The 26594-nt window shown below is 34.7% G+C and overlaps 7 protein-coding genes across 7 annotated transcripts; 4 read left to right on the top strand and 3 right to left on the bottom strand.

Annotated features, from left to right (window-relative positions):
• Positions 1-1621: 1621 nt before the first annotated feature.
• On the top strand, positions 1622-5211 carry MONOS_8889 (uncharacterized protein; the record flags this gene model as incomplete). Its single annotated transcript, XM_067879334.1, has 2 exons — positions 1622-1938; positions 2007-5211. The coding sequence occupies 2 exons, from the start codon at positions 1622-1624 to the stop codon at positions 4663-4665; spliced, it is 2976 nt and encodes a 991-aa protein (XP_067723583.1). The 3' UTR covers positions 4666-5211.
• Positions 5212-5908: 697 nt separating this feature from the next.
• Positions 5909-8116, bottom strand: MONOS_8890 (uncharacterized protein). The gene is made up of 4 exons (XM_067879336.1): positions 8051-8116; positions 7890-7917; positions 7321-7820; positions 5909-7257 (listed from the first exon to the last, which is right to left on the bottom strand). The coding sequence occupies exons 1-4, from the start codon at positions 8051-8053 to the stop codon at positions 6493-6495; spliced, it is 1296 nt and encodes a 431-aa protein (XP_067723582.1). The 5' UTR covers positions 8054-8116; the 3' UTR covers positions 5909-6492.
• Positions 8117-11940: 3824 nt separating this feature from the next.
• On the top strand, positions 11941-18980 carry MONOS_8891 (putative ribonuclease Z; the record flags this gene model as incomplete). Its single annotated transcript, XM_067879337.1, has 4 exons — positions 11941-11959; positions 12188-12337; positions 12393-12695; positions 12911-18980. The coding sequence occupies 4 exons, from the start codon at positions 11941-11943 to the stop codon at positions 18550-18552; spliced, it is 6114 nt and encodes a 2037-aa protein (XP_067723581.1). The 3' UTR covers positions 18553-18980.
• A 638-nt stretch (positions 18981-19618) lies between these two features.
• On the top strand, positions 19619-20075 carry MONOS_17890 (uncharacterized protein; the record flags this gene model as incomplete). The annotated part of the gene is made up of 1 exon (XM_067870855.1): positions 19619-20075. One exon carries the CDS (start codon positions 19619-19621, stop codon positions 19865-19867), a length of 249 nt encoding a protein of 82 aa, XP_067723580.1. The 3' UTR covers positions 19868-20075.
• A 585-nt stretch (positions 20076-20660) lies between these two features.
• On the bottom strand, positions 20661-21107 carry MONOS_17889 (uncharacterized protein; the record flags this gene model as incomplete). The annotated part of the gene is made up of 3 exons (XM_067870853.1): positions 20661-20779; positions 20894-20979; positions 21052-21107. 3 exons carry the CDS (start codon positions 21105-21107, stop codon positions 20661-20663), a joined length of 261 nt encoding a protein of 86 aa, XP_067723579.1.
• A 191-nt stretch (positions 21108-21298) lies between these two features.
• MONOS_8892 (uncharacterized protein) lies at positions 21299-24129 on the bottom strand. The gene has a single exon (XM_067879338.1). It carries the CDS (start codon positions 24035-24037, stop codon positions 21944-21946), a length of 2094 nt encoding a protein of 697 aa, XP_067723578.1. The 5' UTR covers positions 24038-24129; the 3' UTR covers positions 21299-21943.
• A 1671-nt stretch (positions 24130-25800) lies between these two features.
• On the top strand, positions 25801-26070 carry MONOS_8893 (uncharacterized protein; the record flags this gene model as incomplete). Its single annotated transcript, XM_067879339.1, has 1 exon — positions 25801-26070. The coding sequence occupies one exon, from the start codon at positions 25801-25803 to the stop codon at positions 26068-26070; it is 270 nt and encodes an 89-aa protein (XP_067723577.1).
• Between the last annotated feature and the right edge of the window lie 524 nt (positions 26071-26594).

The following is a 26594-nucleotide window of genomic DNA, read 5'->3' as shown; positions in this document are numbered from 1 at the left end:
GACGAAAATCGAACAGAATAAATTATGTTATTATTCATGAATGTCTGTAGAGTCCACCGAATTTATTTGTTCAAGTGCTTATTTCTGAGGCTTGAGACAATCACTGCAAAAACAACGAACTTCAGAATTCAGCATCCTCATTTCACGCATCATAGACTATGATAGTTTTTCAAAATCGCTTTTTGTGTAACATGATAAATACAATTTCCAGAATAATGGTTTTGCATTCATTAACAAAGGGACAATATTTTCAACAGTAATTTTTTGCCCAGCAACAACACATCCATCTATAATAACTGCAACTGCCGTATTTGATAAATTTGAGAAGATTTTTTTTTCATTCTTTTCCATTTTATAAAGCAACAAAGTTGAAATCCTTCTTGAAGTTATTCTCAGAAATATTGATTTTGATGGAATTGACGGGTTTTGTTGAGAAACTGCAACAAGTTCAGTAATGAACTCATTGAACTCTGTCGATGAAGCAGAAAGAAATGAAACATTGCACTGACTGATAAATCGAATGAATAAAGGTTGTATAGCTTAAAAGGATTAAATTGACTTTTCTTATTCTCCTTTTTTGGATTTAATTTTTCGACTTCATTTGATTTTGGTTTCATATATTATTCCACACTTTGATTCGACAATAAATAACACTTGTGATTCTCAATTGAGTAATTGCCTCTTCTTCCTGAAAAACCACACGCAATTCCTTTTTTTGAATTGGGGCACAAGAAATAGCAATGCCTATCTTTTTTTTGATTCCCATCTTGCAAAACTGGTGTGAACGATATCCATAAAACATCTATGTTAACTTCTAATGATATTTTTGTAATCATTTTTGATAAATCTCTTGGATGCCTGTAAACATAAAAAAAAAAAAAAAAAAAAAAAAAAAAAAAAAAAAAAAAAAAAAAAAAAAAAAAAAAAAACGATATTTTTAAATTCTTTTTTTTGTGAACAACATTCTGTTTCCTTTGTCTGTTGCTTTGATCAATTCCAAGGAAACAAATTCACAGTTTTTGCTTGACAAATCACCAACTTTTTGATGAATGATGCTTACTGAATCCAGTCAAAAAAGCAAAAAATGGTTTAACGAAAAAACAAAATCGACATGCAACACACGATTATAGGATTAGAAAGAGACAGTTTTTGCTTGTGAGGGAGATTCAATTTGTTATTTGGATCCATAATTTTAAAGCAAAGTGACAGACTTTTCCAGAAAGAGAATTCCAGTGGCTAAAGAAATTCTAAGTTTCGCTGATCTTGTTAGAAAACCATTATTCTCTCAGTTCACAACATTTCAAAAAACATTTTTTTTATTCAATTATCATTCTTAAAAGTATTATTTCAAAAATAATAATAATGCTTGTATTAATAAACACCAAAAATGATTTCTTTTTGAAAAAATAAATTAATATGTGATTTATAAAATAAAGGTTTTGATCATGAAATAATTGTCCTGTCGGTCACCAGTGTCAGTTACTATCAAAATTTTCCACTTGTCGCACAGGTCTACTTGAAAGAATTTCATATTTATGTTGACACAAAGCAAATGCTTATTTTGTATAAAAATGAAAAACTCATCTTCGCAATATATTATGTATTAGATCAAATTATAAACATGAAATTTTTTCTTGCTTTAATCTTTTGTGTTATTGCGGAGCATACCAAGTATTCGTTGAAGCTTAAAACAGGGAATGATGATAGTTGCCTTGAGGATCATTCAAAGCCATGCAAAACTTTTTCTGGGTTATTTCGAATTCTGGATGAACAATCCGACATAAAAGTTTTTTCTGAAAATATAAAAGAATGTCAATATCCATTTTCTTCGGATAAGGTCAAGGAATACGTTTTATTTGAGCAAGGATTAGATGAAGATTATATTTACACTTGTTCATACATAACCGAACCTTTGCTGAAGTTTTCAAATATTGAGAGGTTTGTTTTTATGCTAAAAATTCTTTACTTTTAATGATTTTCAAAAATTTTTCTCATTTAAATTTTAGTATTGATTTCAAATTATGCAAATTTTCAACTTCAAGATCTCCAATTCTCGAACTTTCAAAAATTGGTACAGTAACATTAAATGGATGTTCATTCTCTGGAAAAGGAAACGAAAAGGGAACAGGATCCCTTGTTACAATTATTGATATTGAAGAATTTTATATTTATGCAACGTATAAGGCTGACAAAGAAATTATGACGAGCTTTGAACACCATACAATTGATGGACAAGGAGCAGGACTTTATATAGACGTAGCAAAATATGTTGAAATCAAAGGAGCTGTTTTTATGAATCTGACAGCAACACAAGGTGGGGGGCTGTTTGTTGGAGAGAGCGTGAAAGAAATTCACATGGTAGCTTGTTGTGCGACAGATACCAAAGCAACAGGAGAGAAAAATCTCGGAGGAGGTGCAGGCGTGTACATATCTTCGGTTAGCGAAAAATTGATAGATGAAGAAAAGCCCGCAAAGTTGGAGTCATGCACTTTTTCTGGTTGCGATTCAGGAGCAGGAAACGAAACAGATACGAAGGGTGGCTTTGGTGGGTGTGTGTATACAGGGCGTTCTATCACGTGCTTATACTGTCGAATGAATTGCTCACACGGGGCGCGAGGAAGCTGCCTTTCTATCAATGGAAGAGGAATCAAAGCAGGACAGAAATGCTTGCTGAAGGAATGTGAATTTGAAGGAACATGGAGTGCCAATGAAAAGGATAAAATTACTCCAGAAGTACTCTTGCATGTTGTAGCAATTGAAGAGCTTAATATAGGCGGTAATCCACCTTATATTCACAGTAGTTTTAAGAATCATGCATCAAGTTTGGAAGCAGGAGCGATCTTTTGTGCAGATGTCGATAAAATATTCATAACTACTTGTTCGTTTGAGAACTGTTTTGGATGCGATGGCGGGTGTATTGCTGCTGAGCCAGTTGCAGATTGGCAAAGCGAGATGAGTTTGTTAGAAATCACTTATTGCGAGATGAAGGGCAATGAAGAGCATGATAAACATTCTCAGGAAAACGAGCCAATCAATTCCGGCGCAATGATTTTCGCACGGAAAGTTATGAATGTGACAATTTGCGAAAAACATGCAGATTACTCCACAATAATGGAAAATCACACCTCGCTCACAAATGAACGCAGCGGTGGAGTTGTGGTAGAGGAAGTCGATTTGTTGATATTTCAGCACACAATGATGAAATCGCTAAACGGGATATGTGGCGGAGCTATCTTTGTGAAGCAGAATGTGAAGGAAGTGGAATTAAAAAGTGTCTCAATCACGCTTTGCAGAGCCATTTATAACGATAAATATGAACATAGCGGAAGAGGAGGAGCCATTTTTGTTGCAGATTACGCACAAATGACAACGTTATTATCGTGTATTTCTTCAGCTGATAATCAAAATTACACCATCAATCTTGAAAAATCAAACTTTCATTATTGTTCGGCCTTTGAAGGAGGAGCTATTTTTCTCGAAACGCGTGAAAGAGGAGATGCACAACGAACAAGGCTTCATGCTACTGAGTGCAATTTTAAAAATAATAAGGCCTTTGGAAATGGAGGAGCTATTATGATACACGAAAAGAGAATTGACAAACAAGCACACAAAGAAGATGCAATTTGTGCGAATGCTACGTTTACTGGAATGAAAAAGAGAATAAACGAAGAGGTTCATTTTCACGTTATAGAAAATTCCACAATTGCTAACAACGAATGCAGAGCAAGAATTGAGGGCATTGCTTTAAATTCAATGGAGGAAACCGATAATAAATGGCCGGTGACTCCATGTGGAGGTGGAATATCGATTGTTGGTTCAGAGGAATTGACAGAGACCGAGGCCGAAGCTGAGAAAGGGGCAGGGGCAGGGACAGAGTCTGAGTATGGGATTGGGGTATTAAATGAGGAAGTTGAATATCTTTTGTTGTCAACATCTACCACTTTTAAGAATAACACTCATTCAGCGATTTACGCTTCAAAAGGTGCCAAAGTTAAGAGTGATGATGACATCTATGAGAACAACATTGAAAAGGACGAAGATGGCTTTGCAATTCCTCTTGATGTTTCTTGTGAAAGTTCACAAGTTGTGATTCTAAACCCTCGAAACGAGAATCTTCAGAGCTTGTGTGACGAAGTCTGCAACAAGTATTCAAAAGTTGATGCATCAGCTATGAACTGCGTGTTCTTGCCGACTAAAGAGATAACTCCAAGCTATTATTCATTTGAATTTATCGAGCCGTTTAAAGTTCCTGCGATTGAGTTCAAAGGGAAAAATCTGTTTCCTCTTTTTACACCCATTTTATGGATGGGGAAAAGCGAACGAAGCAAAAATAATGCGAAAGATGGGATTGTCACAAAATTGGAGGCAAGGAAAGAAGGAAGCGGAAACTCAAGCCAATACAAGCTGTTTTCAAATGGAAGCATTGATATTTCGAAGTTTGGTATTCCTGCACCTTCTGCATTGTATCTGCATGTTTCTGTTGATGGAGGAGAAAGCTGGTCAAATAGGATGCGAATCAGCATGGGGGATAAATCAGGAATTCCTGGCTATGGAATTGCGCTGATAGCTATTGCTTGTGTTGGAGGTGTTGTATTTGTGTCATGTTCGATTCTTTTTTGCATTATCCGAAGAAAAAGGAAAGGCTATAATTCTGTCGTTGAATAGAAAGACAAACTTTGATGAGATTTATCTGTACATGTTTAATTTGAATTTTTGTTTAATTTTTTTTTTTCAATGCTCAATTTTGTACTGTTTAATTTATATTTAGATTTGAAATGATTTAAAGTATTTTCGAAAGAGTAATGAGCTTTTTTCAAAAGAGTTTCTTTTCAATTACTTTGAATTTTAAGTAATTTTTTATTTAATTTTTATTTTTTATAAACTTATATATATACATGCATTTTCAAATTTTCTTCTATATCTATTTTACAAATGTTTTCAGCAGCATGAAAATGATAATTTTACTGATATGTTGATACAAGCCAATCTATTTTTTATTGGATGTATTTATGCTTTTGAGATTAACACGTATTTTTTATTTTCAACGTTTTTGGCTGTGTAGCATTCATATCAATTTTTTAAAAACTAACGAGTTTCAAAAATTGTTTGTGAGTGACTTTTGATTTACAATTTTTTTCAACAAGGTTTCATGAATTTGCCATTCAGCGTTTGCTCGATCAGGGAAATATAAAATGTTTCAAAAATCCATTTTTGATTCAATTAATTTTTTCTATCAAACAGACCAAAATTTAAAGCCATAAAAAAAATAGGGTGGTTTTTTTATCCTGACATTTTTTTTAATCCGGACATTTTTTTTTATTGGCGTATCTTACTAAATAAAAACTAAAAACAAAAAAAGCATATTGCACCAGGCTTGAGCACGTATTAAATGTTCATACAAAAAAAATTTTTTTGTCAATTTTTGTTTTTGATGAAGATCTTGAGAAAGTTCAATTTATTTTTGATCATTTGTTTTGCTCGTTTTTAATCGACGCTCTTTTTCTGTCAGTTTTTAGCTACTGGACCATGAATCATTCGTGATTATCATATATAATTTCGAATCTTTTTTGTTTTTTCTTATTTTTTCACGAGTTTTTCGCATTTCATCGTTTTTGACAAAAATCATGAAAAACTGAAAATTTCTTAACTATTGTTGTATTTTACGATTAATATTACAACATGCCATGTTAAAAAGATAAAAATACATTACATATTTCATTTGTTAGTCATATTAAATTGAAACAAAAATGAAATGAACAAAAAAGTTATAATCAAAAACTGATTGATACAACTATTGCAACAATACTTCACAAAGTTATAACCAAATAAAGACTTCCTAAAAGTATTTTCCTTTTCATGCACATCATTAAAAACATCTAATAAATATTGTAAAGCTCATTATTTTCAGTTTTTCATGATTTTTGTCAAAAACGATGAAATGCGAAAAACTCGTGAAAAAATAAGAAAAAACAAAAAAGATTCGAAATTATATATGATAATCACGAATGATTCATGGTCCAGTAGCTAAAAACTGACAGAAAAAGAGCGTCGATTAAAAACGAGCAAAACAAATGATCAAAAATAAATTGAACTTTCTCAAGATCTTCATCAAAAACAAAAATTGACAAAAAAATTTTTTTTTGTATGAACATTTAATACGTGCTCAAACCTGGTGCAATATGCTTTTTTTGTTTTTAGTTTTTATTTAGTAAGATACGCCAATAAAAAAAAATGTCCGGATTAAAAAAAATGTCAGGATAAAAAAACCACCCTTCTGTTGATTTCATGTTCTATTCTTCCAATGATCAAACTTTTAAAGGTGTAATTTGATTCATTTGAGCTCAAGAATATCTGTCGATTTGATTTAATGCATGATCCATTGGTTTCTTTTCTCCAACTGCAGAATATCTTTTATTTTTTCACTTCATCTTCTGCTTCTACATGCTTTTCAGATCTTTATCAAATTGATCATTATGAAGAAAAAGATAAGCTTTACAGATAAACAACATAATCAGAGAAACAAATCCTGTTATGAAGTTGACGGCGAAGAGTACAGCGAGGCAGAATCACATGAAGACTTATGACGAAATCTTCAAATCCTTCTTCTTCTTCCTTTTCATAAATTTTTCTTTTCGTATCTTTTTGTCTTGATACACCATTTCCTTCTTCCACCTTTTCTTTTAATCTGTCACAAAGATCTTTGAAAAAATTTAAATTGCATTTTATTTGCAAGTCTTCGGCCTTACACTTGACAGTTTCCCCAAATATTATGTCAATAACACCGCACTTCAACAAGATATCCATTTCAATGGTTCTGTTATATTCAGCATTTCGAAAGCAATCAATGCATTTTCTGCTAATGTCTCTGCGATCATCCTTTGCCACTTGAAATATCTGAACAATGCTGTTAAAAAGCTCAACAATTTCTTCATTCCACAGCCGACAGTGTTCCAAGAAATACATCATCGTCAGAAGCCATCGATTGAGGATTTTCGCTTCTCTGCTTTCTTTTTCTCTTTTCTCTTCCTCTTTTCTCTTCCAATCCACACACCTTGCCAGCTCTTCCAGTTCTCTTGCTACTTCTCTCGCGCAATGCAGCTCACGGACAATAACTCTTTCCAAATCATTATCATATGCCACCCGAATCATCAAAAACTGCCAAGCAGACTGATATGCGAGTCTTGTCAAATTGCGATGCACCTGATGATATTCAATGATCTCCTTGACCTCTTTCAGATACAGTTCTTTATCCAATCTCTTATCAAAAAAACAAGAAAAAAAAAAAGCAAAAATATCAAAATGGGAAAAATGTTCTCAAACTTCAAATACTGGAATCTTGTTCAAAGCCAGCAAAGAAATTTCCACTTCTTTTTGCGTTTCTTCTCTTTTATTTTTCATCAAAGCATTTTTCAGAAGGCAAGGCTCACAAATTCGTAACACGTCTTCATTGATGTGACGATATGCTGCATACCATAATAAATAGCATTCGCAAAGATCTATCAGAAGCTTTTCATCCTTTCCTTCTGTTTTTTCGTTTTCATCAATAAGCATCTTCTCAAATCTTTTCTTCAAGGAAGTGTCTGTAAAGATTGAGTGCCCTGTTGTTTTTATCGTATTTTCGAACCCAACATGTTTTAGCAAATCAAGCGCTTTTTCAAATGGATATTTGTTTTTCAAAATTAATTCGTAATTTTCATCGAATTCTTCTTTCGAGAAAAATGGCTTCAGTCTTTCTTTACCCATTTTCTCCAGCATTCCGTTCATTTCTTCCTTCATCAGTCTTTCCTCTTCTTCTGCAAAATCAAATTCAGGAAACATATCTTTTTTTAATAAAAAAGCGAAAATAGAAAGGAATCTCCACTCCATCAATTGAATTCAAACACACGCACCATAAAACTGTTCAATGCCAACATTCTCCTATCCTTGTGCAAAACCATTAAATCCAATAAATGTCCATATTTTATCATTCACGCATAAACAAAGATGCAAAATGATGAGAAAATTGATGAATAAAAACTCGTTGAAATCCAGAAAACAACAGCACTGATACCATTCCTTGGGTTTTTCTTAAAGAAAACAAGGATTTGTGCTTTTGAAGGCTTCACAAAAACGATCTGATTTCATTATTTTAAAAACGAGAGATTTGTTTGGTATGAATGTTTTCATTTTTTCTTATTTTCAAAAAGTGCATTGACTATTTTTCGAAATTTCAAAGCAGTTGAAAATGGAAAGAATTCCAGAATTGAAGTGAATTGTTTTATGAATAGAATAAATGGGAAGTTTTTTCTTTTGCTTTATGAATTTTGTTCCACACTATATTTTCAAATATTTTTCCCTTTTTTTTCTAAATTTTCAATATTTTTTTGCATTGTCGTGGTCAACTTGTTGTGATAAAATTGAAGAAAAAGTTTTGAACAAATTTCAGTTTTTTTCATAATTTCACAAATTAAGCCGCAAATAAGAAAAAAAGCAAAAAATAATTATGGATTTACCGAAGGAAAAACTTGGAAAATAATGGTTTATTTCTTTTCATAACTATGGTGCAATCATTTGGAAAGAATATGACTGCACTCAACTCTTTGTGGTGGAGAATTATTTTCTATAAGGAATGGACAATATTCTTCTTAATGCAATTGAAATGACAGCTTTGAAATTTGCATATTAATGACAAAAAAGGAAGTGTATTTCTTTCTTCATTGATAAAAATCCGTGAGATAATCTTCCACTTCAACATTTGACCATTTTCCGATGAGCTGGTTTATGAGCATTGATATTTTGTTTATCATTTTCATTTTCAGACATATTTCATTTTGAATGAGAAAGGAGAGAATCATTCTATTTTCCATCTTCTTCAAAAGTGAGCTGAGGATTAGACTTAAAGGAGCTTATTGTCTTCTTTGCATTAATCATTCATCAGAGTTCAACTTCAAAGTTCTTCTTAGAGACTTTTTTTTTCAATTGGAGGTATTTTTCAAAAATTTTCGACTTGTTTCAACTTTCACACGTAAAAACATATTTGTTGCTGTGTTTCTCGGAAATTACACTTCTTTTGTTGCAAACGGTTTCTCCTCCTTTTCAATCGCTGATCGCTGTTCTTCATTGATAAAGAAGAAAAAATACATCATTTTTTCATATTGTTGTCCTTGTTTCATAAGAAAAGAATGAGACAATTTTCTTATAAATAGATAGATGGTCAGACAAAAGGCAAGAATCAATTTTAACCCAGATATTGCGAAACTTCAGGTTATTGTGTCCTGTGAAATTTTATGAAAGGAGCAAATTTGTTAACTTTTGTTTTTGATGAATTAATGAGACAGTTTTGTGTGCTTTAGTTTTTTCTCATTCAAAGACACCATCAGAAGCTCTGAAATATCAAGTGAAGCAATGATAAGAAGAGAATGTGGAGAAATTGTTGTGACGTTGATAAATGGAATAGTGAATCTTGAGGTTTGAATGGAAAGATATTTGCTTGTATGACTGAAAGAAATAAATTACTGATTTGAGTATTTGTTGATTTCAATATGTGTGAAATCTGTCTGTTCGAGAGTTTGGAATGATCAAAGAAGAAAAGAAAACAACACTTCTGAAAAATGATTTTTGAAGAATGGATGCAAGAGAACTATCTTTCATTGGAATAAACAAAGATCATGCCTTCTCAAATAATCAACAAATACATTCGTATTTTCTTTTCTGAAGTTGTTTTGAGTTGCTGCATGCTCGATGAAAATTCAAAGAAAAGAGAACTGTGAAGCTTGAAAAAAATTGTTTCAAAGGTGAAAAATGACCATTAACTTTTATTAACTTGTCTTTTGTATTTTTCAATGAGAAATTCGAACACTTAATTGACAATATTGGGTGTAACACAGAACAGAAACTGTTTGGGTTTCATGAAACAGATATGGAAAGTTATAAAACAGAAAAAAATAGAAGAAGATGAGGAAGAAGAGAAAAAAAGAAAAAAAAATGAAAAACCGCTTATTGATCAATACGAATGCAATATGTCTTTGAATAATTCTGCACATGAAATCCCAAAGGAATTGCTTCCTGTTTGTTTCAATAAAATTTTTGAAAGTTGCATTGAGTAAGGAGGAAAATGTGGAAAACCAAAAAGAAGTTGAAATAGCATTTCTGATTTTGAGAAACATTTAAAATGGAAATGTATGAATGGAATTAAAAATTGAAATGCTCATGTTAATGTTCACACTTTTAATTTGGAAATTTTTAAAGATCTTTATCTGGATGAAATCAAAAAAGTCATGAAATATCATTAAAAACCTCACTATCTGACACGACTTGACCATCAGTCTGAATGAGAGTTTTTGATCACACTCTTGTATCATTAAGAATATAAAAGATTGCTAATGAAAGAGTTGAATATAGTGAGATAAGTCACAAGAGAATTGAACGAACTTTCAAAGTGCATGGAATGGATGAAAAAGGATAGACCAGAAAAAAAAGGAGTATAATCAATGGTAAGTTGGATTTAGATAGATATTTTTCTCCCAGTTTGATCAGGAGGAAAAGAGATAATATTGCATTGGTTGAATCCAACTGCAAAATGTGTATTAGCAAAAGAGAACAACACAAGAGTGAGTAGGGTTTGTTCCATTAACCATCGTTTATGCTTTTTCACAATGATATGGGCTTTGTTAAAATTTCGAAAGTCTGAGCTCTTGAAGCTGTTTGAGAGGTTGCATTGAAGCAAACTATTTCAGGTTATATCATGGAAGGAATTGTTGACGTTTTTCCAACTCTTTTTAATCCATAATAAAAACTGTTGGATTGGAACAAGTATTGGAGTGGAGATAAGATCAATAGGAGCAAATGAAAGATATAAGAGGAAATGGAAGAGGAAGACTGTGAAGACTTTATCATCAGCTGTTGTGTCCGGTTTCTTATCTCAATGAAAGCTCTGGGGGTTTCGATTCAAGGAACACTTATGACTATTGGGCGAATTGTTAAAATTCCGAGGAAATTGCTTTTTCTTCTTCCTTTTCTTTTTTCTGTTCATTCATTCTTTTTTTTTTTTTTTTTTTTTACAGATGGCATTTTTTCCTTTTGAATCAAAGTTTTTTGTCTTTTTGAAAATATTTCGTTTTCTCCAGATTGACTAATTTTGTATTTCGCCAAATCCTTGCAGAATGTCTTCACAATTGTTATCTTTTATTTATCTCTCTTTTATGGTTTTTTTATCATCAGGCCTTTATGATTCTAATCATTCCAATAACTTCAATTTTTTCAATCTCATGAAGGAAATGAGATAAAGGGAATACTTTGGAGAAGATTTTCTTGTTGTTTTGGATAATTCGAAAATGTAATTGATGATTGACTATGTAACAAAATCACAAATAATCCATAAAGTGCAATTTGAAAACCCTTCAATATTTCTTTATCCAGGAAATTCATTAATTTGTGATTGAAGCACAACAAATTCAAGTTGCGGTTTTTTTTAAGAAAACCTGTTTTATGCTTGCTTTTGAATTATGCGATTGAAAAGTTATTTTTTTTCAAAATTTTAAAATTTTTTCCATTCAAGAAGATGATTCCGAACTTTTATAACTTTGTCACGTGCTTTTTATTGACTGATTCATTCTGCATGAAACAAACAGGGTGATATGAATACAGTTTTCAATTCAAGAAAAATTATTTTTAAAGCATTTATTTTAATTAAATTATTGATTTTTCAGAAATTTGCACTTTCTTTAATATTTTCTGGACTTTGTTTTTCATTTGTAATTTGATTATTATTTCAATGATTAATATTAAAGCAAGCTGTCATTCCTTTATATATTTTAATTCGAAAAAATACCCAAAACAAAATTTTAAATAACTTGAAATGGAAGAAACATTTTACGAAAAAACAATTGCTTTTCTAAAAGAAGAAATTAGCAGTGAAGGAAGTCACGACATTTATCACTGTATAAGAGTATATCGAAATTCATGCAACTTGTTGAAATATGTTTGTGACAAAAAAAGAATATATTTTAAAAAATCGAGAAAAAAGCTTTTATACGTATTTTTAATTTTATTAAATGCAAATAGGATGAAGCGATGTGCAATCCTTCAATAATTTATTTTGGTTCTCTTCTTCATGATGTTATTGACAGAAAAATATGTAGAACAACTCCAGAAGAAGCAAAACAGAGAGTTGTTAATTTTTTGATTCAATTATCTATTCACAAACCAGACATTGAAGGGATACTTTTTGTGATAGAGAATGTTTCATTTTCTACAGAAATAAATAGCAAAGAAATATATCAAAGTGAATCCCATCCATTTCTGCATGAACTATACATTGTCCAAGATGCAGATAGACTTGACGCAATTGGTGCAATTGGTTTTCAAATTATATGCTTTAGATTTTTTTATTGAAAGTTTTATTTTTTTCAAAGGTATTGCTCGCGCATTTGCATATGGAGGCTCTAAGAACAGATCAATATTTAATACAGATGCAAAATCTCTAATTTTTGAATCATTTCATCTTGAATCATCTTCGTCAACATCATCTGAAGCATGCATTTCATCTTCTGAAAAGAGTTCAATACAAATTGAATCGTTTATCGATAAATTGCGCGAACCTGATGATATTGAAGAAATTATAGGACAGCCAATCGTTACAAAGGCTGATTCATCAACAATTCAGCATTTTTTCGACAAACTCTTACACATTACATCAATGATGAAAACTGCTTCAGGTAAGAAAATCGCAGAGAAACGACATAAAATAATGATTGATTATTTGATTAATTTTTTTAATGAGTGGGAAGGAATATCTTAACATTTTTAAAAGAAAGCAAAGTGTTAACAAAACTCTCACTTCCCATATTAAACATATTATCTGTTGTTTTCTCTTTTTCACAAATAATGAACAAATTGTTTAATGCACAGATAATTGGAACGGCAAATTTAGACACTTTTCCATCTCTTTTAATAACAATTAGAGATAACAAATATTTATTTAATGTTGGAGAAGGAATGCAACGATTTTGCAATGGATATGGTGTTGGAATGTCTTCTGTGCGGTCATTTTTGTTTACTTCGCTTGAAAATAGATCTATTAGCGGTCTTCCAGGGGCTATGCTCAGTTTAGAACAAGCTCATTGCGAAGAATATTCTTTATATGGTCCTGAAGGCTTATCTGCTCTTCTTGCTGTAGAAGAAATATACCTTAACAGAGATTATTCAAAAATACATTTAACTGAATATTTCAATTGCTTTGATGAAAGTGATTTATCATTTTCTCAGCAAGGAGTCACGATTCATCCTGTTTTACTTCATCCTCCAAATTATTTGGAGCAGAATCAGCTTTATCCAAACATTAATGGGCATTTATCAATAGAAGATGATTCAATGCAAATTCAATCAAATCTTCAAAATATATTTGATGAGTACAAAACAGAAATTCCCGAGTTATTTCTTATTGAAAGAAATGAAGCATCTGTTCACCTTAATTCTTCACGAGCTCAAAGAACGTCTTCATCTTTGCTTCAAAATTTGATCGATGTTGCAGAGTCTTGCAGGAAAACAATTTCGTCAATCCCTGCCAAGCCTGTTTTTGTGGATTCGACACACTCATCAAATCAATTTTCCGAGCAAAAGGCAACTGAGAAGCAATCGCAAACTTACAGTGATACAACTTCTCCTAACCCTCGTTTGTGTGCGTGCTACGTGATGGACGTCCACCCGAAATTGGGCAGTTTCAACGTTGCAAAAGCTCAATCGCTCGGCGTATTGAACAACAAAATGTTTGGAGTTCTTCAGAAAGGTGGAGAAGTCACATTAGAAGACGGGCGTGTCGTGAAACCCGAAGACGTCTTGGGCGAGCCGCACGCATTGCCTGTGGTTGCCGTTGTGGACTGCCCCCGCGTCGAGTGGCTGGACTCGCTGGTGGGCGACGAAGCATCGGGGGCAGACTCCAAACTCACCCAGCTCCTCGTCCGCCTGGGCGAGCAGTCAGAGCAGCGGCAGTGTTTGTCTGTGTGCTGCTTCGTGTTCCACTTCACGCCGCTGGCAGTTGTGCGCCACTGGCGCTATGCGGAGTGGATGCGGTCGCTGGGGAGAAGAGTACAGCATGTGTTTCTGAATGAGATGTGCCCGAAGATAAACCCGCAGTTTGCGCAGATCAGGCTGCATAACACGATGTCACTGTTTGATGATGTGTGTTTCCCCAGGATGGAAGGTGAGGAAAGCGAGTGGGAGAGGGAGATGGAGATGAAAATGGGGAAAGGGAAGGGGAAAGGGAAAGGGAAGGGGAAGAAAGAGGGAGAGGAAGAGGAAGAGGAAGAAATAGAAGAAGAAGAAGAGGAGGAGGAGAAAAGATGTTTTTATGACAGGAACAGTGATTTGTTTTTTTACAAGATTGGAGCAAGTGAAGAAGAGGAAGAGAAAATAAAGAAAGACAGAATTATAACAATAAATAATTCATCATCTGCAACTTTATCGTCGTCATCATCGTTTTCTTCTTCTTCTTCTTCTTCTTCTTCACCTTCTTCTCCTTCACCTTCTTCTTCAACAGACTCTTCTTCTCCATTCACATTCAGTGAAAATGTCGTTTTGCTTGCACAGCCAGGTCTTCGTGTGTGTTTGTATGAGCCAACGGACGAAGAAAGAGAGAAAGAGAAAGCGAAAAAAGAAGGAAAAGCTAAAAAGAATGAGAAAATCAAAAAGGATAAAGAAAATCATGAGAAAAACATGAAGAATAATGAGAAAGAGGGGAAGAAAGGAAAGAAAGAGAAGAAAGGTGGGAAAGGAAAAGAAAGTGAAGGAAAAGAAAAAAATGAAAAAGAAGAAAAAGAAGAAAAAGAAAGAGAAGAAAAAGAAGAAAGAGAAGAAAGAGAAGAAAGAGAAGAAAACAAAGAGAAATCGAAAGAAAAAGAACAAAACATTACGCAAATCAAACAAAACAGCACTTCTGCCAGCCAAACAACTTCCTCATCTAGTCATCTTCACTTCAACCCAACCAATCATTCCACATCTTCTTTCATCTCTCGTTTGTCCTCAATACCTTCTCATTCTTCTCTTTATCCAACTGCTTCTTCTTCTTCTTCTTCCTCTTCCTCTTCTTCTTCTTCTTCTTCCTCCTCTTCTTTTCCCTTTGTCGAACTAACGATTGGCAAAAGAAAGGTTTCTGTTGAGCTTTCAGATGCTGTCACGTTTCGGCATTCACAGCCATATTCAAGAGAAGAAATGAACAAACCATTGATGGAGTGGATTGACAAGTATTTGGAGGAAAAGAAGAAGGAAGGAGAAGAAGAAGAAGAAGGAGAAGAGAAGAAGGAGAAGGAGAAGGAGAAGGAGAAGGAAAAGAAGAAGGAAGAGGATGAAGGAAAGAAAAATGAGGAAAGTGGAGAAGGTGGAATGAAACAAATTGTGGAAGAGATTTCTTCTTCTTCCTCTTCTTCCTCTCCTTCCTCTTCCTTCTCTTCCTACCAACCCCCCAATCCCCTCTGCAATGTCATCATCCTCGGCTCTGGCGCTGCGATTCCGGGCAAATACCGCAATGTTCTGTCTTCTTTGATCGATTTGTCCTCTCCTCTTCTCTCTGAACGATACACAAAACTCATCAAATTCATCAAATGCATCAAAACCCCAATTTTTTCGAAAACAAACCAAAAATATATTCAAAATGTGTCTTCTTTTCTGTCGAATTTCAATGAAATTAACAAAAAATTGAAAGAATTAAAATTTTCTTCGCTTTCTTTGCCTTTTTCCTCTGAAGATTCGATGCCATTTGTTCCTTCTTCGCTTCTGTTTGACTGCGGAGAAGGCACATTGGGGCAGATAAGAAGGTATTTCTATCACAGAGAGCTAAGAATGAGGAGGAAGGTGGAGAAAAGAGAGGAGGAGAAAATGGAGGAGGAGAAGGAGGAGAAGAGGAGGAATGAAGGAGATGAAGGAGATAAAGGAGATGAAGGAGAAGGAGAAGAAGGAGAAGGAGACGAAGAGAAGGAGAAGGGAGAAAGGAACGAGAGGAACGAGAGGAATAAGAAGAATAATCAAATGAAAGCACAAAGCAACCTTCTCTATGAACTGGAAGAGATGGAGCAAGAAGATGCTATTCTTTCCATCCAGAGCATCGTCATCAGCCACTCCCACGCCGACCACTGCCTTTCGCTTTGGTCTTTTTTGATTGAAAGAGAAAGAATCAGACAGAAACGCCTTTGGCAGCTGAAGAAGTGGGAAGAGCATCAGAAGGAGAAGGAGAAGAAGGAGAAGGAGAAGGAGAAGGAGAAGGAGAAAGAGAAAGAGAAAGAGAAGGAGAAGGAGAAGGAGAAGGAGGTTGTGGGAGATAGGGAAGATGGATGTGATTGCTGTAGTTGCGATGAAGAGCAGAATAATTCAGATTCGTTGGAGGTTGGATATTCATCATTGTCAAATTCTTCCTCCTCCTCTTTTTCCTCCTCTTCTCCTTTATCTCTCTACGACCTTCCATTCTTCCCCACTCCTCTCCACTTTCTGCTCCTCCCTCCCACACTCATTGCTCCCTGGAAGACATTTTTGTGGCTGCGCTTTCTGACTTTCTATGCGCCTGCCCCTTTCATCTTCATCTGGATGCTCAATATTGCTCCTCAATATCCACCCCCTCTTTCTTCTTCTTCTTCTTCTTCTTCTTCATTTTCTTCTTCTTCTTCTTCTTCTTCGTTCTCTTTACATCCATCTGAAAATTCATGCGACTGCGAAGAATGCAGCTGCTCCAATGAACTTTCTCCATTTCCTCAAAATTTCAATCCAAAAGAAAACCCAATTGAAACACGAAAACAGCAAATAAACCACAAATACGTCTTTTCCTCTCCTGCTTTTGATAATCAGGGAAATCCTCTTCAGCATTTCTGCTGCTTCAGTCCTTCTCATTCATCAATGAAATTCGATGCCAAACCTTCTGACTATTTCACTTCGCTTATTGCATCTTATCCAACTGTGAAATCTCCCTTGGCTTCTTTGCTGTCGGATTCAAAATATTCTTCTTCTTCTTCTTCATCTTCCTCATCTTCCTCGTCATCATCTTCTTCCTCTGATAGTCAAAGCTTTCCCCATCTGACAGATCCCTGCATCGCTTTCCCATTCAAATCCACTTCAAAACTTTCCTCTTCCTCTTCCTCTGAACAATCGACATTCACACCATTCTATCCCTCTCTTCTTTCTTCTTCTCTTCCTCCCCCTCCTTTCCTCCCTGCCCCAATCTCCCCCATTTTCACCCCAGAGCCTTCTCCAGTCATTTCCTCTTTCTTCTCACATGTTCTATTTCCAATCCATCGCATCGTCAGAGCTGTGTTTGCACACACAAACCACTCGTGTCGAGGAAGCATTGCACCCATTTTGGATTTCGTGCTGCCGAATAACACTGAAAGAGCAGGGCAGACTGTTGAATGCTGCTTGAATGAGAAGAAATTGCTATCAAAAGAGAAATCAGTTGGAAGTGATATTGTGAATGACTTGTCATCAGAATCAGTTATTTCTTCTATTTCTTCTTGTTCTTCTTCTCCTCCTTCTCCTCCTTCCTCCACCACCCACTCCATCTTCCGCATCTCCTTCACAGGAGACACCAGCCCCACCCACTTCTTCTCATCTGAGGCGCAGTTGTCCACCATCCTCATTCACGAGTGCACCCAGCAGGACTCCGATGAAGGACACGCCATTCAGCAGCAGCACTCCACAATCTCACAGGCGCTCCTTGTGGCAGAGTCCATGTGCCCTGTGTGTTCTGTCCTCACTCACTTCTCGCAGCGGTTCCCGAAGTCGATGGGCGGGACGGAGATGCTGAAGAATCTGGGGGCAAAGAAGAGGGAGATGCTGGCAACGCTGTTGGCACTGCGGAAGATGAAGGAGATGAGAGAGATGGAGAATGGAGAGACAGACAAGAAGGAAGCGAATGAGAGAGAAAGAAGCAGAGAAGAGGAATGCGATAAAATGATTGGGAAAAAGACAGAAAAGAAGGGCGAAAGCCACAGAGACAATGAGGAGAACGGTGTGGAAATTGAAGCAGCAGTGAAAGAGACACACAGTGCAGAACGAATGCTGGAAAATCTGGAGAGTTTGGAGGAAGTTAGAAGCGTATTTGAGGAGTTGTGTGCAGACAGCGAGGCTAGCAAAGTGGACCAAACTGTGACGCTTGAAGCAGCAGTGAATGCTCTGATGAGAATTGCGGTGGACGTGACAGAAGCAAAACACGATGAAGGAGAAGAAGAAGATAATGACAAGATTATTGATGAGGAAGCACACAGAGTGAATGAGTCGGATTCCAGGCTTCAGAAAATATTACGCAAAGCAGCAGCACTTCTTTCAAAATGTGATTTCAATTCAGCAATTGGTCCAGTCACAGACATTGTTCTGGCAACGGATTATCTCAGCATCCCCATCATTTCGCGTGAAGATGCTATGGAAAATACCTTTTTGAGGAAATCAATTGAGCAATGTTCTGGGCTATTCAAAAACGGATGCTCAACATTATCAAGTGCATTTATCTATAAACCTTCAATCGTCGATTCATATTTGTTATTGCTTGATATTTTTGCGCTTGCCAAGGGCAACGATCCTCCTAAAAAGAATAAATGAAACCTATTTTTTTCAATTGTATTTTTTTTTTTATTTTCAAAAGATACACCAAAAATAATTCAAATTCGAAAAAGAATAATTCAATTTCGTAATTAATATTTCAATTTCGAAAATTAATAATTCGAATTCGGAATTAATAATTCGAATTCGAAAAAAAATAATTCGATTTCGGAATTAATAATTCAATTTCGAAAAAAAATAATTCAAATTCGGAATTAATAATTCAATTTCGAAATTCATTAAAAACGGAAATTTTTAATTTTTCTCGAGAATGGATTTCAGAAAAGTTCAAGTTATTTTTTAACCAATCAAATTTTATTACTTATAGAAAACTGTTTTTTTTATTGCAACAATCAATAAATCAATTTTTTTAAATTTTTTTTTCATTTTCGAAAATCATCACTCAAATAATAATAATTTAATAAAAATTCATTCTATAGAATTACCAAATAAAATTAAAAAAAAATTTATCACGATTATTGAATTATTTCTTCACAATAATGTGATTGTTTCATTGGCAAAATTTTGGATAATATCGGTTTTAAACATGAAAATGCATTTATTTCGTTTTCAAATTAACTTCAATCAATAAATCTTCATTCAAAATGAAAGAAAATTTTTTTATGAAAATGCATCATTTTTCAAATATTGATAAACAAAATATACTGATGAGATAAAAATTGAAAGAATTTAAAACCCCAAACACAAGTTATTCATTCCACAAATCAAAAAAACATTCATTTTCGAAATTGAATTATTCTTTTTCGAGATTGAATTATTAATTCCGAATTCGAATTATTTTTTTTCGAAATTGAATTATTAATTCCGAAATCGAATTATTTTTTTTCGAATTCGAATTATTAATTCCGAATTCGAATTATTAATTTTCGAAATTGAAATATTAATTACGAAATTGAATTATTAATTTTCGAAATTGAAATATTAATTACGAAATTGAATTATTCTTTTTCGAATTTGAATTATTTTTGGTGTAAGCCAGTTTAAAGAAATTATTTCTGATCAAGACATAGCATAATAAATTTATTGCTTCAAAGAATCATTGTTTATGGAGCAAGCAACGACCATTCATACAGACCGTTTACTACCAACAGCTTCTGATTCAAATGCATTGTTGTCACCTCTTTACAGCGCTCCCACACTTCGCGAGGCCTTCGAAAAGCAAATGCCGGGGTTTTCAACGTTTGTGAAACAGCGCCAAAAGGAAACGCTTGAAAAAATAGTTTCCCCAGAATACCTGAAGCGTCTGCTTCCAGATTCTTCGGAAATGGCGCTCGCTTCCCTTGCACGCAAATGACACACTCGGATTCTTCTCTTTTCATTTCTTCTCCATCAAAATCATTTCATTCACATTTCACTTTGTAAATTTATTGAGTGTTTTAATTCTTTCGATGTGATAGTTTATTAAACGCATTTTCAGTCGAGAAATATTTCTCATCTTTATTTGTATTGTTTTTCATTTCATCCAAGTCTTTTTCAATAAAAAATATTAAATCACTGAAAAACATCTCAATCAACCCTTTAGCGCTTAAAAAGCAATAACTTGCAATTCAAAAAGAGAAAGAAAAAAAATTTAAAATATCACTTAGATTGACTAAAAAGAATAAATGATCCAAACAGATATGGAAATAAAACTTTAAAAAAAAACACTCAATTCCGAATAACATATATTTCTGAGATTAGCTCCCTTCAAGAACCAAAATCACTGAGTTAAAGACTTGAGTTTTTGTTCTCAATGAACAATCCAAGCTTCTTGTGCACTCGTAGAAGCATGGCATATTTAAAACTGCATATTCATGAAAAATCAGCTGTTAGCTAAGAAGCCAAATTATTGCATCTTTGCATGATTCCGAAGATTCCTTTAATAAGAATCGGTTTGAATTTTTAAAAAAAACCCAAACCAGTAAGAAATATGGTGTCTTTCACTAAGACGCTGATTGATTTTGGCAAACGCTTTATTCCATTCGCGGTTATTTCACCATACAAGAGGATTGCACGTTCAATGGCGAAAAGATTGGAATTCCAATAATTGAATTAAACAGCACGCAAGCTTTTTTGGAAAAATTGTTTTCAACTCAGAAATTGTATGCTCACAACAATATCGCAGAGCGCAAAACCAGGAAAAACGAAATCCCAATGCCCCAGGCCATCAGTATGTAGCCATCTGCTCCAATTTTGAAATACATAAAAGAAGACGCCAGAACAAGCCCTGCCAGAAGCAGAAAATAAATGAATACAAAAGCGACATTATAAATGTTGAAGCACATAAAATAATAATAATTATATTTGTTTTAATTCTTTGGGAAATGAAAGAATTTGATACCGATCAAAAAGCCGTAAACAAAGCCTGACAGGGCGCCAATGCAAATGGCTACAATCACAAACACAAAGCCCCGCAATTTAAATGACCTGAAGCTGAATAGGCTCGCAATAAAAAATGCAGCTGAGGTGAATATAGTCGACCAGATACTTATTGCCAACCAAAGGTCGACTGTTTGATTAAACGTTTTATTCAGTTCATAGAAATGATGCTCCATTAATCTGTATTTTTCCTCGGGTTTTATGCAAAATTGGAAAAAATTTCGAGGAAATTAAAAATTTCGATAAAAAATATTTCTTTTTTTTCAAAATGGGATTGTGAAAAAATAATCTGTGTTTTTCATTTCTTTTTTCACAAGAAGATAAATTCATTTAGAACTATATTAAGACTAATGTGGAAGTTCACGATGTGAAACTTTAAATTTTTTTTCTTTTGAATAAAAGGAAGAAATTATTAAAAAGGAAAAGATTCAGGTGAGTAAAAAATTATTTGAATTTGAAAAGAAAACGAAAATCAAATTTCTCTCTCCAATCTCTTTTTTCTCACAATTACTTCTCCTTTCGTTTCAGCATATTCTCCTTCTTTTGACATGAAAGAAATTAAATCAAAACGATTAAATAATACAATACATATTTTCTTAAAGTGAAAACATCAAAAATTTTCACGAAATACATAAAAAAATCAGCACATTAGACGTGTTGAAAAGTTTTCCAAATGAATAAAGATATTATCAAAACTCTTCAAAACAGAAAGAGAAATCACTCTCCTTTATAAAAATTAAAAATTTGACTTTATTTAATAAAATAGTTGAGAGAAAAGATAAAACAAAAGTGAATTTGTACATAATGTGTGGAAGTAGAAATTCTTTGAAGTGAATCCTTAATTTCTTGTTGAAGGATGGAAAAGTCCTTCAAAAAGGACAAAGATCAGCAAATATCATGAGAATTGTTGAACTGTGGTAAAACTGCAGCTCAGATTTTCCCATGCCATCTGATTCAGATGAAAAAATGTTTTCCTTTCTGTCTCAGAAAGCAAACATTTGAAATGAAATAATCAACCGTTCATCCAAGATGGTACCTCAGAGTTGGCATGAATTCTCCAATGATCCCCCATGGTTTTTCCTTCCTTGTCTCTCATGGCCGCATTGTGCCTCATCCACTCTGGTGGCTCTGTCTTGATGTTTCTTATCCAATGCATGGCCATTGTCCTTCCGCTCCTATCAGCAAGTGTGGGATCATGTCTCATCCACTCAGGAGGATCAGCTCTCACGCAAATAATAAAATACATTGCCATCGTCCATTCATCGTTGTCTGCAAATTCTGTACCGTGTCTCATCCATTCTGGAGGTTCTGTTTTCGCATGTGCAATCCACAACATGGCCATCGTATTTCTATTGATATTCCCTAATGTTGCATCGTGTCTCATCCACTCTGGCGGTTCTTTCTTGACGTTTGTGATCCAGAACATTGCCATTGTCCATCCGTTATTATTTGTAAGTGCAATATCGTGCCTCATCCATTTTGGTGGATCTGTCTTCACATTATAAATCCATATCATAGCCATTGTTGCTCCGTTATTGTTGCGAAGTTTAATATCATGCCTCATCCATTCTGGTGGCTCCTTTTCAACTAACTGAATCCAAAGCATGGCCATTGTCCAGCCATCCTTTTGAGAAAGTGTTATATCGTGCCTCATCCATTCTAGCGGTTCTGTTTTGACATTATTAATCCATTTCATTGCTACAGTGTATCCATTCTCATTGGCAAGTGTGGAATCATGCCTCATCCACTCTGGAGGATCTGTTTTAATAAATTGAATCCATATCATCGCCATTGTAAATCCGTCCTTATCAGCAAGTTTTATATCATGCCTCATCCATTCAGGTGGTTCTGTCTTCACAAAAATAATCCAAAACATGGCCATTGTTACTTCGTCTTTATTGCCAAGTGTTATGTCATGCCTCATCCATTCTGGTGGTTCTGTCTTCACATGACAAATCCACAGCATGGCCATTGTCCAACCATCTTTTTGCGTAAGTGCAATACAATGTCTCATCCACTCTGGAGGATCTGTCTTCACAAATTGAATCCACCACATTGACATTGTATTACCTCCATCATCTGCAAATGAACTATCATGCCTCATCCATTCTGGAGGTTCTGTTTTGACTTCTTGAATCCAGAACATAGCCATTGTTGCTCCGTTATTGTTGCGAAGTTTAACATTATGTCTCATCCATTCCGGAGGTTCTGTCTTTATACTCTCTATCCATATCATAGCTATTGTCCATCCGTTCTTATTGCTAAGTGTTATATCATGTCTCATCCATTCGGGTGGTTCTGTCTTGACGTATTCAATCCACAGCATGGCCATTGTTGATCCGTTATTGCTGCAAAGTGTGATATCGTGTCTCATCCATTCTGGTGGTTCTGTTTTGACTTCTTGAATCCATATCATAGCCATTGTTAATCCATTCTTATTGGCAAGTGTGGAATCATGCCTCATCCATTCCGGAGGTTCAGTTCTTATAAATTTTATCCACCACATGGCCATTGTTAATCCTTTCTTATTGGCAAGTGAAACGTCGTGTCTCATCCATTCAGGTGGTTCTGTCTTCACAAAAATAATCCAAAACATGGACACTGTTACTCCGTCACGATCGCCAAGCTTGTTATCATGCCTCATCCACTCGGGTGGTTCCGTATTGACGTGTACAATCCAATACATGGCCATTGTCCTGCCATTCTTATTGGTTAGTGTTATGTCATGCCTCATCCACTCAGGAGGTTCTGTCTTGACGGCTATAATCCACATCATGGCCATTGTAAATCCGTTCTTATTTATTAGTGCAGTATCATGCCTCATCCATTCTGGCGGCTCTGTTTTCACATATTCAATCCAAAGCATTGCCATTGTGCACCCGTCATTATCTTTGAGCGCAACGTCATGTCTCATCCATTCTGGTGGATTTGTCTTCACGAGTTCAATCCACTTCATTGCCATTGTCCTTCCGTTATTGTTGCGAAGTGTAATATCGTGTCTCATCTCTTCTGGTGGCTCTGTTTTGTTCTCCATAATCCATTTCATTGCTCTTGTCTTTTCTAAAAAATCTTTCTTTGGATTTAAAGAACCCACTTTGTTTCCCATTTCCTTGCTATTTTATGTGAACTGCAATTGCTTATTGCTTGAAAACAAGTAATTCAACAAATATGTTTGATCTTTCAATAAATATGTTTTGTAATGGGTTTTCCCAATATTTCGAATTTGAAAAATCAAAAGTTAATTAGATGGAATTGGATAAAGAAAATTTTATTGAAATAAAAATAATAATTCGAATAAACAAAGTTTATTCCAGATAACGCCAGTTTATTCGAATTGAAAAAATTTATTCCAGAAAGACCTAGTTTATTCCAATTAATCCATGAACAAAAATTTTTATGATCCTTTTTGTCAACTCGAATGTTCTGAAAAAACAGAACATATTTTGTAAAATAAACAATATTTTTTCGTGAATGTTCAATTCTGAAAATTTTTGTTTAACAGTTATGGTCATAAATTAAAAAGTGTTAATCTGTTGTCCTGAATAACAGCATTTGAGATCGAATGAAATTGCATGAAATACTACAAATCGAAAAGGCTATATTTTCAAAAATATGAATGTGGAACGTTAACATGCAGTATAGGCTGAATATTACTCAATGAAGGAAAAAGAGATAATAAAAGAATGAAAGGAAAATAAGTCAACTAATTATTCATTGGACATATTCCAAGAATTGCGAAAAAATCATCATTCAAATCAGTTTGCCAAAAGGAATTCTTCCCGGAAAATTTCAGGTTTTGAAAGCTTTATTGGAACGGAAAAAGACAAAGGAAAGAGTGCTTGTATGTTCGAGAGCTTATTCACGGGACTATCACTTGCAGGTTGAAATACAGGAGAAATGCGCTGTTTAAATATTCCAATAGCATTCGTAATGAGGAGCATTCAATTTATTTCTTGTTCAGCAACTGCATATGGAGGAGGATTGTATTTAAATTCATACCAACAAATAGCTCCAAGTAACTACATTTATTGTTATTTCTTTTTCTTCCACGATCGTTGATGCACTAACTCAACTCCATTTGGTCATGATGTGTATTTTTCTGATGGAAATAAACTTTTTTCATCCAACAATCCGTTCTACGAATAATATTCAACGAATAGCAATGATACGAGAGTGTGCCGTTATAATAATGGTTACCAACATACAGAAAAGAAGGATTGGCCGAGTGTCGAGATGAAAGATCGGAATGTTGGGGTGGGTGGAAGTGACACAATCAATCTGTGTGGAATGAGTGTGGCAAGCGGTCAATTGGTGGCATGCAATGTGAGCATCGATTTAAACACAATAAGAAACCCAAGCCAAGAGTATTTGTTCAATTGCTTTGGAAGCTACACGAAACACACAGCAAAAGACTGCAGCTTTCCTGCTATCTTTACGAATTCGCTCTGATTGCATATGCAGCTCATTGGCTGAGCAAGACAAGACAGACACTTCTCTTTCAGCTGTCAGAGATGGAATATCAGGATCTGTTCAGATCCCGCAGATTTCTCTATCTTCAAACAGATCGCCCTGTTCATTTCCCTCTTCTTCTTCTTCTCCTTCCCATTCTTATTCTTCTTCGTCGTCATTGTCAGCAGCAGCATTATCATCTCCATTAATGCCTTATGGAGCTTCGCTGAATGTGCATTTGAACTGTTTTCCTCTTCAACAGAGGTACATTCCGCTCTGCTTCAGCACTTAGAAAGGTTACCACGTTGCTTTTGTGCCGAATGGTGTGAATTCGTGTGGAAGGAAGAAGGCACTGCCATGTTCATTGCATTCATCCTCTTGTTTTATGGTACTTAAAAGGAACATGGAGGATGTGTTCAAATGGAGGAGGCAAAGAATGTGGATTTCAGAAGCAAATCGAGTACAGAGCAGAGGAAAGGGAGACAACAGGAAGAGCAAAAAGCGAAGACGAAGACGAAGGATAAAGACGAGTTTTGCACATCGCAAATTGACTCTTTCGGTACAAAACTTGCACATGCAGCAACAGAAAGGAGAAGGAGGGACATGGGAAGAAAAGAAGGAGACGATGAAAATGATGATGAACAACTGCAGACATTCAACTCATTCGACAGTTCATTCTCATCCACTTAGTTGCACACTCAAAACATCACAGCCTCTTCGACAATTATTACCTCTCCTTTTTCTTCCTAACCACACTCTCAATTGTCTGCCTCTTCTTTTTTTGTTGGAACTCCACTGAAGCCCTTTTCAATTCATCTCCCGCCACAGACTTTTGTTCACTCACACAGAAGTCCCTCCGCATTACAAGCTGTTGCTCTACCTCTTCTTCTTCTTCATCCCAACCTTTTTTTTTCATATTTTTTTTTCCAATATCCTCAAATGATGTTTTGTTCGTTTGTATCGTCAACTCAAAAGGATAAACATCATTTTTCTCTTTTTAAAAAGTCAAGATTATTATTCAAAGTCAGCCAATGAGAAACAGATGTCAATCTTCATTGATTCATTACAAATTATCAAACACAATATTTGGATTCCGATTTTCAAGTCAACTTGAACTGAATAATTCAGATGAGACATTTTCATTTTTTCAACGTCATCGCATTAAGCCTTTGAATCATTCACTTCACAAATTCCATTGGATTATTAATGAAATA

This window comes from Monocercomonoides exilis (assembly GCF_001643675.1).
Source record: "Monocercomonoides exilis strain PA203 chromosome Unknown scaffold36-1065637, whole genome shotgun sequence".
Classification (NCBI taxonomy): domain Eukaryota; phylum Preaxostyla; order Oxymonadida; family Polymastigidae; genus Monocercomonoides; species Monocercomonoides exilis.
Note: the sequence above shows the minus strand (reverse complement) of the source record. Positions and strands in the feature narration are given on the sequence as shown.